The 15,271-nt window shown below is 42.2% G+C and overlaps 1 protein-coding gene across 1 annotated transcript in view; it reads right to left on the bottom strand.

The window, feature by feature from the left end:
* Nucleotides 1–15,271, bottom strand: part of magixb (MAGI family member, X-linked b) — a gene marked incomplete at its 5' end in the record, with an annotated part of 44,351 nt that overhangs the window by 24,920 nt on the left and 4,160 nt on the right. The window contains 2 exons of the mRNA XM_083920490.1: nt 5,802–5,918; nt 8,719–9,008. Coding sequence (XP_083776616.1) covers nt 5,802–5,918; nt 8,719–9,008 — 407 coding nt within the window. The remainder of the gene's footprint in view (nt 1–5,801; nt 5,919–8,718; nt 9,009–15,271) is intronic.

Genomic DNA, 15,271 nt, shown 5'->3' with positions numbered 1-15,271 from the left:
AACAGTACTTTAGTGGACTTGGTTACAATCCACCACTAGTTATGTATAATCTTAAAAAGAGTTAACAGCTGTAATTCTAACATTAATTGATAATAGCTATTAACAAGTGACCTTTTCAGTTACAGTGTTACTTGATGTAAAGTCAGAGGCAGGTCAACAGAGCATCCACCCACAAACCAAAATGTGCCCTTCGGTATGAAGAGCACGATGAGACATTTAACCAGGCCCTCTTTCTTATGAACGGATCAATGAGGACAGAATGAAACATTAATGAGGCACTGTGAAAGTCTTAAAGTCTTTCTATCACCATTGTAAAGACGGAGCACTCAGATGATCAATGGTCTGCCATCATAATTGATTCACAGTGACCTTGGCAAGGAAACCATCATTACAGAATCACTGCTGAGTATTGACCCTTAAACACATGTGCGGGCATGTAGTGTGATCACATGCTTGTGTTACTCATTAAGTCAAATCTGATGGAATACTTCGAATTTGCAAATTGAACTACAAGGCAGCCATTCTGACCTTGAGAAAAGAAATTTCTTTCCCAAGACAAAATCACACCACCAAGCCCAAACTAAGGACAAATCTCTGTCCTTCTCCTGGAGGACCACATGTGATGTCAACGCGGGGCCGGCAGGAGGGAGTCACACCCAGCCACCCTATAAAACCCATGATTAATGCACCGCTGTCCTGGGAGCAGCCCTCCCAGCCACAATGACACATGCAGGACTGCACACAGCATGCACGCAAACACTCACACATGAACACATACACACACTACAGCCAACTCACATGTGTAGACACATACACTAGAGGCTCGTCTTCTCTTCTGTAGCACAAAATGTGTTTACTGCACAGTGTGTGTTCCGATCAGCCACAGAGGATGAGACACTCGGGTTTTATGCAAGAAGTTATATTTCACCTGCAAAAAGCATTTTTATGGCTTTGGATGGCAAAGGTATAGAGTCCTAAACACACTTCTGGCTCCCTTGTCTATGGGTTCTTTGAATGGGTTTTTGTTTAGATGCCTGAAATAAAGTCTGAGGTTAACACAGGCTTAAAAGATGTTCATGTTTTGTTCTATGACGTAAAGTATACATCAGTAAATATCCCACTAGGGAATTTTTTACCTTTTATGAGTCTTAAAAAGGGGAGTTGTTAACAAGTGGCTAAATGAGACTACAGAGGTCGGACACACAATATGAGTTGGAAGCTAGTGTTGGTGACGTTGAAGTCATGTGACCGTTGTGTAGTTGTTTATAGCTTAACGTTTGCTTTTTTCTTCCGGCGATTGCATTTATGCTGCAAAAAACCTGAAACTAGTAAGCACGTATAAAAGTTTATGATACGTGTACGTATGGTAAATCAAATCATCATTTGGTCTATTGTTCCAATAGATGTCATAGAAATTAGCCAGAAATGCAAATCACAATTTTGCTAGAAGCTGGAAACACTGAATGTTTTTGCATTTTTGCTTTGTAAAGAAAAAAAGCACATAAAAACAATTTATTTGTTCTACTAATCAACTGATTGCCTTGTACTTCCATACAAAGAGATGATGATGTTGTTTTTTTCCAAGAGACGTTTGACCCTCACTTCTCGACTCATTAGGAAACCGTCTGGTGCTTTGAAAGGGGACGAGAAGTGCTGATGTGATTGGACATCATTATAGCTCGCTCCTTCTCCACCTGCTCATACTGTATGTATTAAATCCACTTTGTGCCACGCTGCACCAAAGTTGTGTTTGCCCCACCAAAAACCACAAATATTAAAGGGAATTAGAAGTGTCTGCGTCTAATTAAAGATGTGGTAGCATCCTCATCCCCTCAGGACACACAGTATCTCTCCAGCTGATATGGTGCAAGACAGGGATTCATTAGCCATGCACCCTCCTAGGAAATATATATGACATGTCAGCGGGGGGCAGGATGGATTATTGACATCTTCCTCTTCCCCGCCTGTCCCTGTAGGCACCGCACACTGATCTCCTGGGAGAGGGGTGAGATAGGGATTGAAGAGGTAATTACACGGAACTCTGTATCAACACCCAGAGAGAGCTGTCTGTCAAGATCGTTGCACACAAGGAGCCGACAAAGAATCTAACAGTTGAAAAGGCCACAGACGGTCTGCCTGACAACGCTGGAGCGAACTTATTAGAATAACTAAATGATGTTTCTTATCTCTGACTCACGTCGAAGACAATTAGAAAAGTCTTTTATGGAGGAGACAGAAAGACACAGCCAGCAATGAAACGATGACATTGGCTCTGAATCATCCAAGGGCACGCACAAATGGTTAGTGCCATTATACAGAAAATGGACGGGAAAGTTCAGGAGGTTTAATGAAAGGTCTCGCACAAAGAAATTACATTAACGAGGAAACAAAAAGTTTGCACACTTGTGAAATAGGAAGCTGTGATATATAAATGAACTAGGCTGTTTGTCTACACATTTACCTGCTCCCCAAAGGCTTCACAGTAAGCGTCCTGCATGAGCACACAGAGCCATTAGACTGCAGTCAGCCCCTCCTCCACTTTGGCACTGATAGAAGACATTTGCTTTTAATTTAATTCTCCTCCTCTTTTGATACAGTAGCCTGCGTTAACTTAATTCTGTCATTCATTTCCATTTTTATGCACTGCCCTAACTGAGCCTTTGTAATGATATTTCTTGCATCAGTGCCAGCTGCAACATCAGAGAACATTGTCTCATCAAAAGGATTCAGGGACTGACACACTCTCTAAATAGCACCGCAGTGCTAAACCACGGATTCAGAAGAAGAGATAGCATATACAATTAAAAAAAACAAAAAACCTCATCATGCTAACTTTGCTTCCTTACAGTAAAAAAAACATTTACAGACGTATGCTTTGTGAGCTTCTGAGACGTATTCATCTTTATCTCAGGTAATTCAAACTTTCAGTAATCAACAGAATAAGACGCTACAGCAAAGAGTCTCCTGAAACAGGAGGAACATACATGATCCTGAAGGGGGCCACAATGAGCTGCTGGTGAAAACTCCTCAGCATTAAGCACAGCTGTCTCCTCGAAGGAACAGAAGGATAAAAAAGAAAATATCCTATATATCTATGTGTGGTCTTAAAAAAAGAGACGTGATGGTTTCCAAGCCGTCTCGGGATCAAGCCAGCATGCGTGTGCTGGTATCTGCATGAGAACAACAGCATCTTACTGTGACATCTCCAGCAGATCAGAGGATTACGCACCCGTGGGCTGAGCCTGCCTTGTTGTCACTCTCGCCAAAAGACAGCACTCAGAGATGGGAAGTTGTTTCCAAAGTTTGACACCACAGGCAGGGCAAGGCTGGACTGCATTGTCAGTGTTTTGCCAATAAATACAGTGTATATATTCCCCCTGACCAAAAATAAAATGATTAATTTATATGCCAATTGCCTTTCAGCCATCCCATTCTCTGAAATCGATGAAAGCACTGCTGTTTATTTGTGTATGCAGGGCTAAGAAATGATCTTGCTGTGAATAAAACTGCAATCATCCCATAATATGGATATTCATGCTGTATACAAAGAAAGACGGTTTTATCTTTCCTGGGAGTTTTGACCTGTGCCTTGTTATGGCAGCGAGTCAGTTGTGTGGCGTGGTGGCAGACTGTCCCACATGACCTACTTCCTGGACTAAAGGAGAGATTAGCAGCGACTCCACACTGCCATGGGGAAGGTTAAGACTACGGACACACTCTGTCTCTTCCACTACTACCACCTGAACAAGACAAAAAGCTAAATAGACCAACGCAAGTCAGAAAATGGCATCAGATCTTTCTCAGAAAAATCCTGCACGGCTGCTATATCCTCTCGCCCTATCCGATGACGTCATGTTATAGAGGATTAAGATAGCAACAGATGCACTGCAACTAGCTGCCTTTGGCTGCCATTGTGCTTGATTCATAAGCATCAAAATGATGAAACTGCTTATGTAGACTATGAGCCTCTTTTTCAGGGATGATTCAAAAGCTGCACTTTTAAAAAAAAAAATCTGTCAAACACAACTGCCATCACATTTAATACCATCCTACCACCTAAACAAGGTACTAGCCTAGAGCACAGGGGTAAAGATTATAAGGGGGAGACAGCTACTGAGGATGACCCTAGTGTTGTAACAATACAGACTTTTGCCATTGGAATGGCCAAACAGATTTATTTCTCTGTCTCGCTCAAATTTTACATTTTAGTCTTATTACCAGACTCTTTTAATGTGTCAAGTTTTTCCCCCTCTCATCAGTTCTGATGCATTCACTAACACAAGGGAGTGTGGAAAACAGTTCTGTAGGCTAAAACACCAATTAACACCAAGGTATTCACATGTTGGCAACCACGAGGTGATATCAATATATTAATGCGATCCGTAACTTAAGAGATGCTGTGATAGATTGATATCATGAGCATAGTCAAAATGTAGTTAAAGCAATTCTTACCTTTCTGGCATTTTTACACGTTTCTTTTGTAATCATAAAATGCTCCTAATAAGTGTCTGGCACACTTAAATGTGAAAATCAGGAAGGAAATCCACCAGGTGGTAAAACTCATCAATTTTCAATTTTCATATTTCTGATAAAAATCTGAATAAATCCGAATAAAATTACTTGCTGAGCTTCCTGCCTGTCATCGGTTGCTCCGCTTCACTTGCGCTGTTCATGCTGTATTCAAGTGCAATTGGAAGTTTGAAGTTCTAAACTTTCTACTAGCGGATTCGGGTTAGGTCGATCTCCACTGAATTTGCCTGTAGGCGGTTCCACTTTGACAGGCATTCCAGTGCACTTTGCCTAGTTGGAGGTCCGAAACTTTGGACTGCCCATTGCACTTCAACGCAGCATTTCAGAGGCAAGCCCCCACCACAGTGACTTCCTGGTTGATCCAATACGAAGTGCCAAAAATTGCAGTTCTCTGAGTGTCCACTAGGAGTAGTTTGCTCAATAGAGTAGTTTCTCATTGACCACCATGTTAAACAGGCCGTTTTCACAGCATCATTAAACCTACTTGTTTACAAAAAAACATTCTCGTCTGTATGTTTAGGTCATATCTCCATGACAACACTTATTAGGGTGAATTGTTTTATAACAGGCAACAGGCTAGTTTTTATTTTATTGGAGATTAAAGTTTATAGATCATAAATGCTGGCTGCCTGCACTTCTGTCCCGGAGCTGGTGTAATCTCCGCTAGAGACACAAGACTCCCACTCCCGTTTATCTAGTAACGTGTTCTGTTAGCCTAGCTCCTGGGCGGTGGAGTTAATGTGGCTAAGTCTGTAAACGTCACCCAGACGGCCGTATCTCCCTCCCCCCAACATCAGATCAATGCCCTTTTTTGGTAAGAGTAAATGAGGAGGAGTCAAAGTCTGACAAGATGGCGGCTCCCAGAGGCAACTATGATTGGAACGTGTTGAGAGAACGGGCCCAGGTGGAGAGGCTACGTCCATTTTTATACAGTCTATGGTCAAAGGTCAGGCAGGGGGAAGAGGGTGGGACTTTGGAGGGATCACTGTGAGGCATGAAAGGTAAGAATTGCTTTAAAGGAATAGTTCTCATTTTTTAAGTCTGACTGTATGAGGTTCTTATTCAGAGTACGTGTGTTACCTACAGTAGATGATGGTCGTCATTCCTGTAGTTTGGAGAATCAGGGAGGAATCACAACACTGAAGCTAAGAAATGTGCTGCTGTGGATCGGGGCTTAAAAGGCATAATGGTACACAAAATATAAAAAAACAAGGTATAAAGATAGAGATATACAGTATGTTGAACGCAAGAAGAGAAGCACGAAGACTCACAAGGTACAGCTCGGAGGTAGAGGTTCTCTCGGATGACCTGCTGAAGTTGGCTGTCCACTGAGCCGGGGGTGAAACACTTGCTCAGATACAACCTGAGATCCTTGCACAATGTGGAGCCTGAGGGAAGGGCAAATATACAAGTGTGGCAGGGAGAGAAGGAAGAAGCACGAGAGAATAAGAGAGAGAGAGAGAGAGAGAGAGAGAGAGAGAGAGAGAGAGAGAGAGAGAGAGAGAGAGAGAGAGAGAGAGAGAGAGAGAGAGAGAGAGAGAGAGAGAGAGAGAGAGAGAGAGAGAGACATTAAGAAATCAGCTCAGTAAGCACAAACACACAGATGCAGTTTATTATCTCTAAGATTTGTTTGAAGCCCGTCAAAGAGAAATGTATTTAAATCTTTACCACTGCCAGGCTTGATTTAACACATTTTACAAACTAGATTTTCACGTTCACACCTGCTGATCTCTCTATATCGCCTCACATACATCCTGAGTATCAAATGTGATTTCCCGTCTCCCTCATGCATATATAACCGCTAACTGAGGTTAATTGCTTCAGACACAACAGATGAGGCTGGGAGAGGCAGAGACGATCGTCACGGCTCAGCTTCCTTTATCTGATCTCTTAATATCATCTCAAGTGCTTTACAGCCTGTGATGACAGGTCACTCGCTGTTATGGATTGGCTGAGAGCATCTCTAGCTTGTCACTCTGACAGACGACCACTTTGATGGTGCTTCCCTTACAGGCTGCCCACATCACCCCTCCTACCTCCACCGTCTATTAAAAAAAACAACGTGAGTGGTATAACTTTATTACTGGAGGAAGTCATCTGCACATACATACGCAGATGGCCACATATGGCAGCTGCCTTTTAGGGAAAATGATGAGCTTTTGTTCATCATGTTATGAAACAGCTGCCGCTGAAGAGCACAATTTAGATCTCAACATCAGTTCTCTGGAATTGAAAGAGCAGATTACGCTTGGATGTTGAATATTTAATTTGTGCAAACATGTCACACATGAGCCACCATCAAAGCAAGGCAAGTCAGATGTCAAGGTTAATAATACAAAGAAGAGCTAACCAGGGCTTTGCTGTCAAAAAACACTGGAAGATAATTAAAATTTGGGAACATTTGATTTAAACATCAGATCTGTTGCTGGGCAATATGGCCTGTTCTGGGTCATTTCATATTTCAATAATGATAACATCCCAATATAGCATGTTTTCTGGTAATTCCAGGGGTCAAAGCAATAAATGATTCGTGAGCTTTTTTCTACTACTCTATGCCTGAAATCAGAGGTGATGCCTGAGAACTTCAAGCCCTGTAATTCAATAAATAAATAATTTGTATGACTTAACCACATGGTACAGTAAAGCCTAGTTGTGTATTCTCCTGAGTGAAGTAAAAAATGAAAAGAACTCTGGTGCACAATGAACATAATATGCATGGATCAGAACATATACATATGATAGACATTTATATATTGTTTTAGTGATATAAATTGGCGTATGGCTTTACGATATGAGGAAATATGGGATAACGTTGTTGATTATCGCAATAACAATATAACTTGCGATAAAAAGAATGATGTAGCTGATCTTCCTGCAGCTGTCCCTCTCGAGTAGATTCTCTAAACCTGAAGACAGCCAAAAGGAGGTGCAGAAGTTTTGTTTTCTCACAGAACACTTGAATTACAAAATGATGAAAGATTATTATTGATTTCTTGTCCAACAACGCTAAAAATAAACGGCCTAACGCCAGGTTTTAAGTGTACCGTTTTTCTGCTGCTTTCAGTAGACTGCTAAAATACAAAAAAAAACATTTTCAACAACAAATTGAACATTGAACTAAACACAAAAGGCACCATTAACGGAAATAATTATAGTTGAAGTTAATCAGAAGAAAACTGCACTGTAAAACATAACTAACTAAAAAAATACCTGAGTGTCCTTTGTTTATTGTGATAAAAAAAAAAAAAGATTTATTGTGTAGCCCTAAGCCTCACATCGGCCAGCCTTAGACAGATCATATCACTGCTTTTTGTTTTTTGTCCACAGAGCACCTGTATTAGTGCTAAAACCTTTAAAATGTTGGCTGCCTGTGGGGAATGTAGCATAGTGTCCTGTATTTGAGAGGCTGGAGCAGAGGGAGTTGTAGTCGGAATAGGAGTAGGAGGAGGTGTGATACAGCAACCCGGTGCATAAGCTTATCCATCACTGTCCACACTACACGCAGTCAAGCTGCCTAGGGAGAGCTGGCGCTGACTTCAGAAATGATAATGGATCTACCAGCAGTGGAGGGACCAGGAGCAAAGGTCCCCATTTACACCCCTGCGGCCAAATCAGCTATCAATCTGGAGGGCAAGGCCATCAGGAGCGGCGGTCAGGTGACACTCCAGTGACATACTGCTCTGTTCAGAGCCAACAAAGACATCCGTTACCCCCTGCCCCCCTGCTCTAAACATCAAGGCCTCTTGCGGGTGACAGACAACTATATCGCCACACTCTTGTCATGTGCCGCCAGCAAATTTGACCTCCTACCAACATGTTGACAGATGGCCTTGACATATCCAGACTAATTGACGAGTGCAAATCAGCATCAGAAAGCTACAGGCTGCAGATTTGACTTGTGAGAGTCGGCTGAGGGTGATTGAGCAACATTATTATGGATGACAGCTTGGTCTCCAGTGGAACAGACTGTGTGTGTGTAGTCCGATGAAGTAAACTCAATGGTGTGCAACGTAAACAGCAACAAGTTAAGCTGTCTCCAGTGTTAGGGAGTGAACTAAAAATTTAATGCATTATTATGAGTTATGAGCCATCAGCAGAGCGAGAGGCTGTGCAGTTATGTTCACACCTTTCCCTGACTGTGTGGAGATTGATCAAAACAATGGGCTGCTGATTCATGTTGAGTCATACCTGGTGACACTGTCTTGATGCGGATCGGGTGGGGGCAGGAGTTGAGGACACCACGGACGTCTCCTAATGTCATCCCTAATACTGGTGTCCCCCCAATCTCTAGGATGACATCACCCACTGTGAGTCCGCCCCCGGGAGCTGACGTGACAAAAGGAAACTCTCCATAATCTGCTCCTCCGCCAATCGCGATCCCCAGCTCCCCCGATGAGCCTAGCAACGGGACGAAGCTGTCCAGCACCTTGGAACGCCAGTGCAGCTTCTTCGCCGCTGTCTTAGACATGGGAAATGTGCTGGAGAGGAAAGGAAACAGGATTGGAGGGTGAGCAGAAGGTGTGAGACAGCAAAATAGGGAGAGAAAAGTGTCAGTTACATAACAAGGCAGGGAAAGATGGTGTGACTCCAGGCACAGGGTTGTTTTGTTGGTTAACCTTTGTCAGCTGTCCACGTCAGAGGTCTGGGGAGTTGCAGTGTTCAGAATGGGCAAAAGTCATGAATTATTCCATCTTAATGGGTTAGGATGTTTTCTCAGCAAAAACACAACACATAGGAACTGTGTCTGTGTTTTATGCAAACATACAACAGCACAGTACATGACTTTCCAACGAAAAGAAACAGAGATACATTCCCTCATGTTCAATGCGCTTTCTGCAGGCTGACGTTATGTTTTCATGTAAACACACCACATAGTAGTTAGTGCACATTCCAGCACATCCTCAGTCACATGGGAAAATCAGTTTTGAATTCGATTAAGCCACCGGTTACTGAATACACACACATTTGGACATGTAAGCAAAGAACCTGCAGCTGCAGTCGAAACATGAAGGAAGGAAGAATCGTTTCTGTATCTACACTGATGCATTATACTTATAGATTTTTCTGGACAATGAAGAATTACCCTTTTTGTTTGTATTCTCCATATTGTCTGCTCAGTGTGTTTTGCTGCAAGTGTTTCCCGGGGAGCAGCTGTGTGTAAGTGTGCGTGTGTGTGCTGAAGACGTAAGTGGCATGGTGAAGATTTGTGTGACAGTGGCTTGACAGCGGTGATGTCTGGAGAGAGCTGACAATGTTCCTCTGACATTATCGGAGCGGCACTGTCACCTTGGCACACACAGGACATCAGAGACACACAGGTGAGGTAAAATAATCCAAAAGGCAAACATGTGGATGATATGAGAAGGCTCATTATCAAAGGAATAGTTTGACATTTTTGGGAAATATGATAATTTCTTGCTCTTCTTGAGTTAGATGACAAGCTCGATGACACCCTCATGTCTGTGCATTAAATAAAGCTGGAGCTGGGAAACAGCTACAGTACCCTGGCTCTGCCTGCCTACCAGAACCTCTAAAGCCCATTAGTGCAACTACCAATTATTGACCATTGTTGATTATTTTGTTGATAAATCAATTAGTTGTTAGGTCTCTAAAATGTGAGAAAATGGTGAGAAATGTGGATCAGCAATGTCTCGTTTGGTCCACAACCCAAAGATATTCAGTTTACTGTCACAGAGGAGGAAAGAAACCAGAAAATATTCACATTTAAGAAGCCAAAATCAGAGAATTTTGAAAACTTTAAAAAATAACTCAAACCGATTAATGATTTATCAAAGTAGGTGGCAATTCATTTAATAGTTGACAACTAATCGCCAGTATCGCAGAATCGATCTTTTCGTCTAAATGTGAAGAATGCAAATAAGCGTATTTGCCCAACTATTCCTTTAAACTTCAGAACAACTACATTAATACAAGCTTGCTCAAATATAACATGCCTAATGGACAATCCTGATCTCTATTGTGGTCAGGAGATTAGCAATTACACTTCACCAAGATCCAATCCTCTTAAAGGACTGTGTGACTATGACCGCCCTCGACTGGGTGGGGATAACACGCCCAGGGCTTCCCTGAGTGCAACACCCAGCCCGGCCCTAGCAGGGGCACCCTGGGTCCTTTGGTCCAGCAGGCCCTAATGAGGCTGCTTTAACGAGTGAGAGAAGGACAGGATATTACTAATCCTTTCCAGTCGAATGGTCATTCAACTGGCAGATCTGACAGGGATCCTCTTCTTCTTACTACACAGCCAGAAGAGGAGGTCCCTGGGGGCATTTATATATACAGAGAGGGCCGGATAAGGAAGAGGAAGGCAAGGAGTGGAGAGGGATTAGAAGATAAAAAGAAGAAATTGGGGAGAATGAAATGTGTGACTATGAAATACAGATGATTGGATGTGTTTTTGTCCCTCAGTAATTGGAGAAAAAAGAGAAGTGCAGAGGTCAGATAGAGATGGAGAGGCGCCACACACCCTGAGGTTGGCATAGGACTTGTTTGCCCTTGCAGGACTTCAGCTCAGGCGACATGAGTCAGAGTTTGGGAAACGGTTGAGCTGGTTCATCGAGAACTCAAAAACAACACAACTTGCATTTCAGTCTTGGGTCAAAGCCAAACGCTGTCACTGTTGTTCTCGCACATCTGAATAAAACACGATCAAACAAGTGCTGTTTACGCCCGCATGTTTCTACCCAAAATTATGCTTATCACTTCATCCTTGCCAAACAGTGCCCCCAGTCCCTCTCTCTCCCTCTGCCCCACTGTGAAACCTTCTGCAGCAACATTGGCGACCTGCTTCTTCAAAAGCCAGCCAGCCATCCACCCACATATAAAACATAGCATTAAAGCTTGCATTAAGTGTGTCGTGAGAAGAGAATAAAAAAAAACGAAAGCATCAACTTTTTCCATCTAATCATACACATTCCCATGTCCATCAATCGGGAACAGTAATTCTATAAGCCGTTAGTCTCTTCATGCTTTATCTAAATATTTCTCAGAATTCCTCAGCAGTTGGCGATAATGATTAAAACGCTAAAAATAAAATAGGTCCGGGGGTATTATCCTATCCTGTTGGGCCCACGCAGTCACAGTGTGTGTCTACATTATACAGACGGAGGCAGAGTGTGTCGCCCGAGCTGTAGCTGTCTTGACCTCCTGCGTCTGATGGGGGTTTAATAAGCCACAGCCTGTCAGGTTCACTGAAGCCTGGACTTGTCCCGCCGCAGACACACCCTGACACTGCTCTGCTCTCGCTCTGCTGTTGGTGTTGATGCTACAAACGGACCCGGCCTGCTCATCTTACTGTGTGCACTTAAAACACAGTACATTAATTGACATTGAGGCAGGAGAGGAACATATTGCTTGTGACAAAGTGTTCTCATCGAGTTAGACATGTAATTCTGTTTAGCGGATTATCAAAGGGGACATGTTACGCTCATTGTCAGGTCCGTGCTTGTATTTTGGGGGTTCTACTACCCTGGGAAACCAGACGAATCTGCCAAGCTCTTGTTGCATGTGCTCTTACATGTACGACTAGCCCATCTCACATTCAGCCAAATTTCCAGCCAGCAAGATCCTGGGGTTGCCAATCACAAGTGTTTATCTCACTTGGGGCGGGTTTAAGACGATGAATGACAGAAGAGCGTCACCCTCCAGTCTGCAGGTCCGTTCAGTGCAGTTTACCAGGCTCATGAGACTCAGATCAAACTAAAACTATGCAGCACTGATCGAAATTTAATCAAGACTCTGAATGTATTGCCTATTTCAAACAAAGCATTTTTTTCCAGAAACATATTTTAGTGCACTGTTTAGCTGTAATTTGGGAAAGTTTGCGACCCAACATGTGAGCATGCTTTAGTGTTCAAAAAACCCCTTATTGTTCTCCTACTGTCTGTCTGAATATACCTGTATTCACCCTCTGTCTGAAATGCTCTGTCTTTTGCGTCTCTTTAAGACCCCCTCCTGCATTTCAGGTCTTCTGCATCTGTGCTCTCAGCATCTCTGCACCGTCACTGCAACCGGGGAATGACTGTAACAGCACTGTAGCGTTTTGATACTTACTAAGTATTTATAAAGCACCTCAACCTGCTTTATAATAAAAAAAGGACATCTTGCTTTTTACGATATGGGGCCTTTAAGTAATCAGTAGTTAGAAATATATACAGTTTTCAGTGTAATTACCTTCAAACACAATGGGTTTGCTTTAAGAACAGTGTAGGCTGGCATACTTTATTTCAAAATGGCATTATGTGACAGCAAACTGATGAGAAGGTAGATTTATGACTATGTCTATTTCGATTCATTTAAAAGAAGATTTTATTATCGTGAGTTGAAGGGGATATGGATGTTTAAATCAAATGCCATGACAATCTATATATTTCATTAAAAACTATGTCAACCTTGTGGTGACACTACAGGAAATGTAACGATCCATTGTCTGGGAACTACGAATGTCATGGCAATCCATCAAATAGTTAGATATAGTAAATATAATCCCAAAGTAGTGGATGTACCGTTGTTGCCATGATCCCTAGAGCCGTGCCAATAACATGGCTAAAAACACAGCGAATATACTCCAGAAGGATTATAGAGAGCCAACAATAAAACTCGATATAGAGGACAAGAGTGTTTTCAAGGATATCTAGCCCCTATAAAAAGAATTCTCCATTGAGATTTCTGACCTTTAGGTCAGGAAAGAGCTGACCAAAACATATCTTGTTTCACTGACTTCCTCTCCACCAGCGACCTGCCCAGGATCTTTACAGCCTGCAGCCCCGGCCTTACCATGTAATTTCAAACCACAGCAATCTGTCAATGGCAAACACACATCCTCTTGACTTTGAGACTATTCTTAGGGGTTGTTTTTTTACTACACTCAACATATTTGTTTAAATCTGAAAGAATAAAGCAAATGCTCAAGGCTGCTGTGATTTGGTGTATAGTTTAAACAGCTGTGCCACACAGTGTTTTTACGTGTGAAACATGCCTTTTAGCCCTGAATTGCATACATACTTGGGCTTGTACTATCCAGAGAACAGTCATTGTTCTTAGCTAATTAACCACAATAATTACATTTACCACTGAAAGACAGACAAACAGCAATTTATGCGTCATCTTTACAAACTTAACATCCCAATTGTTGTACTGTAATAATACCCTATGGTGCAGCAGTGTTAATGCTAAAGTGTCAGGTCCTACTGTGTGCTATTTAAAAAAGAAGCCGGGGCCATTTTACCTCTGGCAGCTCGTAGTAATGTGCAAAACCTCTTTAATACAGGGCAAATTACAGTAACCAAAGCAGTTATTTCAGGTTGGATCTCAAGGGTGTTAATTTATTAAAGTTACACAGATGAGCTTTGCCACGGAGCTCAATAATTCAAAGTCAACTTAGCAACGGATCAAGGACTTAAGGGAATAGCACTTGACATTGGGGACGGAGAGCGTCTTGAAAGACCTTGAGGAAAAAAGGGCGTAGGCAAAAACACATCAATTAAGATGGGTGAATAATTGAATTGCTCTGTAGAAAGACGCTCTGGCAAAGCGAAGAAGAAAACAATTTGTTTTGACAGATTTATCAAGCAGGGTCAAGTCCAAAGCGCACACGTTTCCATTTGAAACTGTACTTCCACACGACTTCATCAACAACACAACTGCGTGACTTTCACCTTCATTGTGGCAGCCAACACTTATTCTAACACCCCTCCTGCATCATTAGTGAGGCTTTATGGTGGAAGCAGTGACTGTCAGCTCTTGTGATTCTCCCCTTGTTCCTGATGTCTATCTAGACGCCGGCCCTCATCCCCATCAAAGCCGTCTCTCGGCCGGTAGATCGCTCTCTGACATAATCGGCTTTGACCACGGCAGAGTTTGTTAAAGTTCTGCAAAGATGGGAAACTTTTCACACAATCGGCTCGTGCCGTAAGATGTTGCTCTAACTCTGCTCTCGGTGTGATTGTCTACCCCTAAATGTCCATGTCACTGAACAGCTTTTCTGCACTGTAGAGTTTGAGCTCATAAAAGCTTCTGTTGGTTTGACGCTCGCTCTGTTTACCACATTCTGTTTCCGCTCCAAATGACATCCACCATAATGAAATTAGCCTGTTCAATTAGCTCAGCTAGAATGCTTTATGAATTGTTGTGAGTTTATTTGGTATTTTATGCATGCTCACTCAGGATCCAGACGGCAAATTGTTGTCTTTCCTAACTGTGAATTTCTGGAGAATATTGATAGACCGACTGTGTGTTTTGTCAGCTAGAATGTGACCAGCATGTCTAACAGCTCCATTTGTTGGTCTCTCTGAAAGGGCCCGCAGTGAATAAACAACCACAAAGACCCGTGGTTCTCCGTGAGTCTGCATTAGTCAGACCAAAGTCAGCATCACTGGTGGCTAAAGTGACCACATGCAATATCACTGCATACCCAATTTTGATAATCAAGTCATCATTCATCAAGAGAATATACCAATTACTGTCTGGTTCACGTTTCTGCTTTTCTGTCTTGATATCATTGTAAATCCAACTATTGATTAATCACATTATCAATTCATTATTTATTTATTTTTTCAATGAATCAATGTCATTGTTAGGTCTGTATATAAAATGCCATCACAGCTTCTCAGAGAGCAAGTGATGTCTTTAAATATCTTGTTTGATCCAACAAGAACAAGTTTAGAACCCAAAAATATTCAATTAATTATCATAGATGACAAATCCTCACATTTGACAGGCTGGA

Source organism: Echiichthys vipera, assembly GCF_963691815.1.
Source record: "Echiichthys vipera genome assembly, chromosome: 9".
NCBI classification, from domain to species: Eukaryota; Metazoa; Chordata; class Actinopteri; order Perciformes; family Trachinidae; genus Echiichthys; species Echiichthys vipera.
Note: the sequence above shows the minus strand (reverse complement) of the source record. Positions and strands in the feature narration are given on the sequence as shown.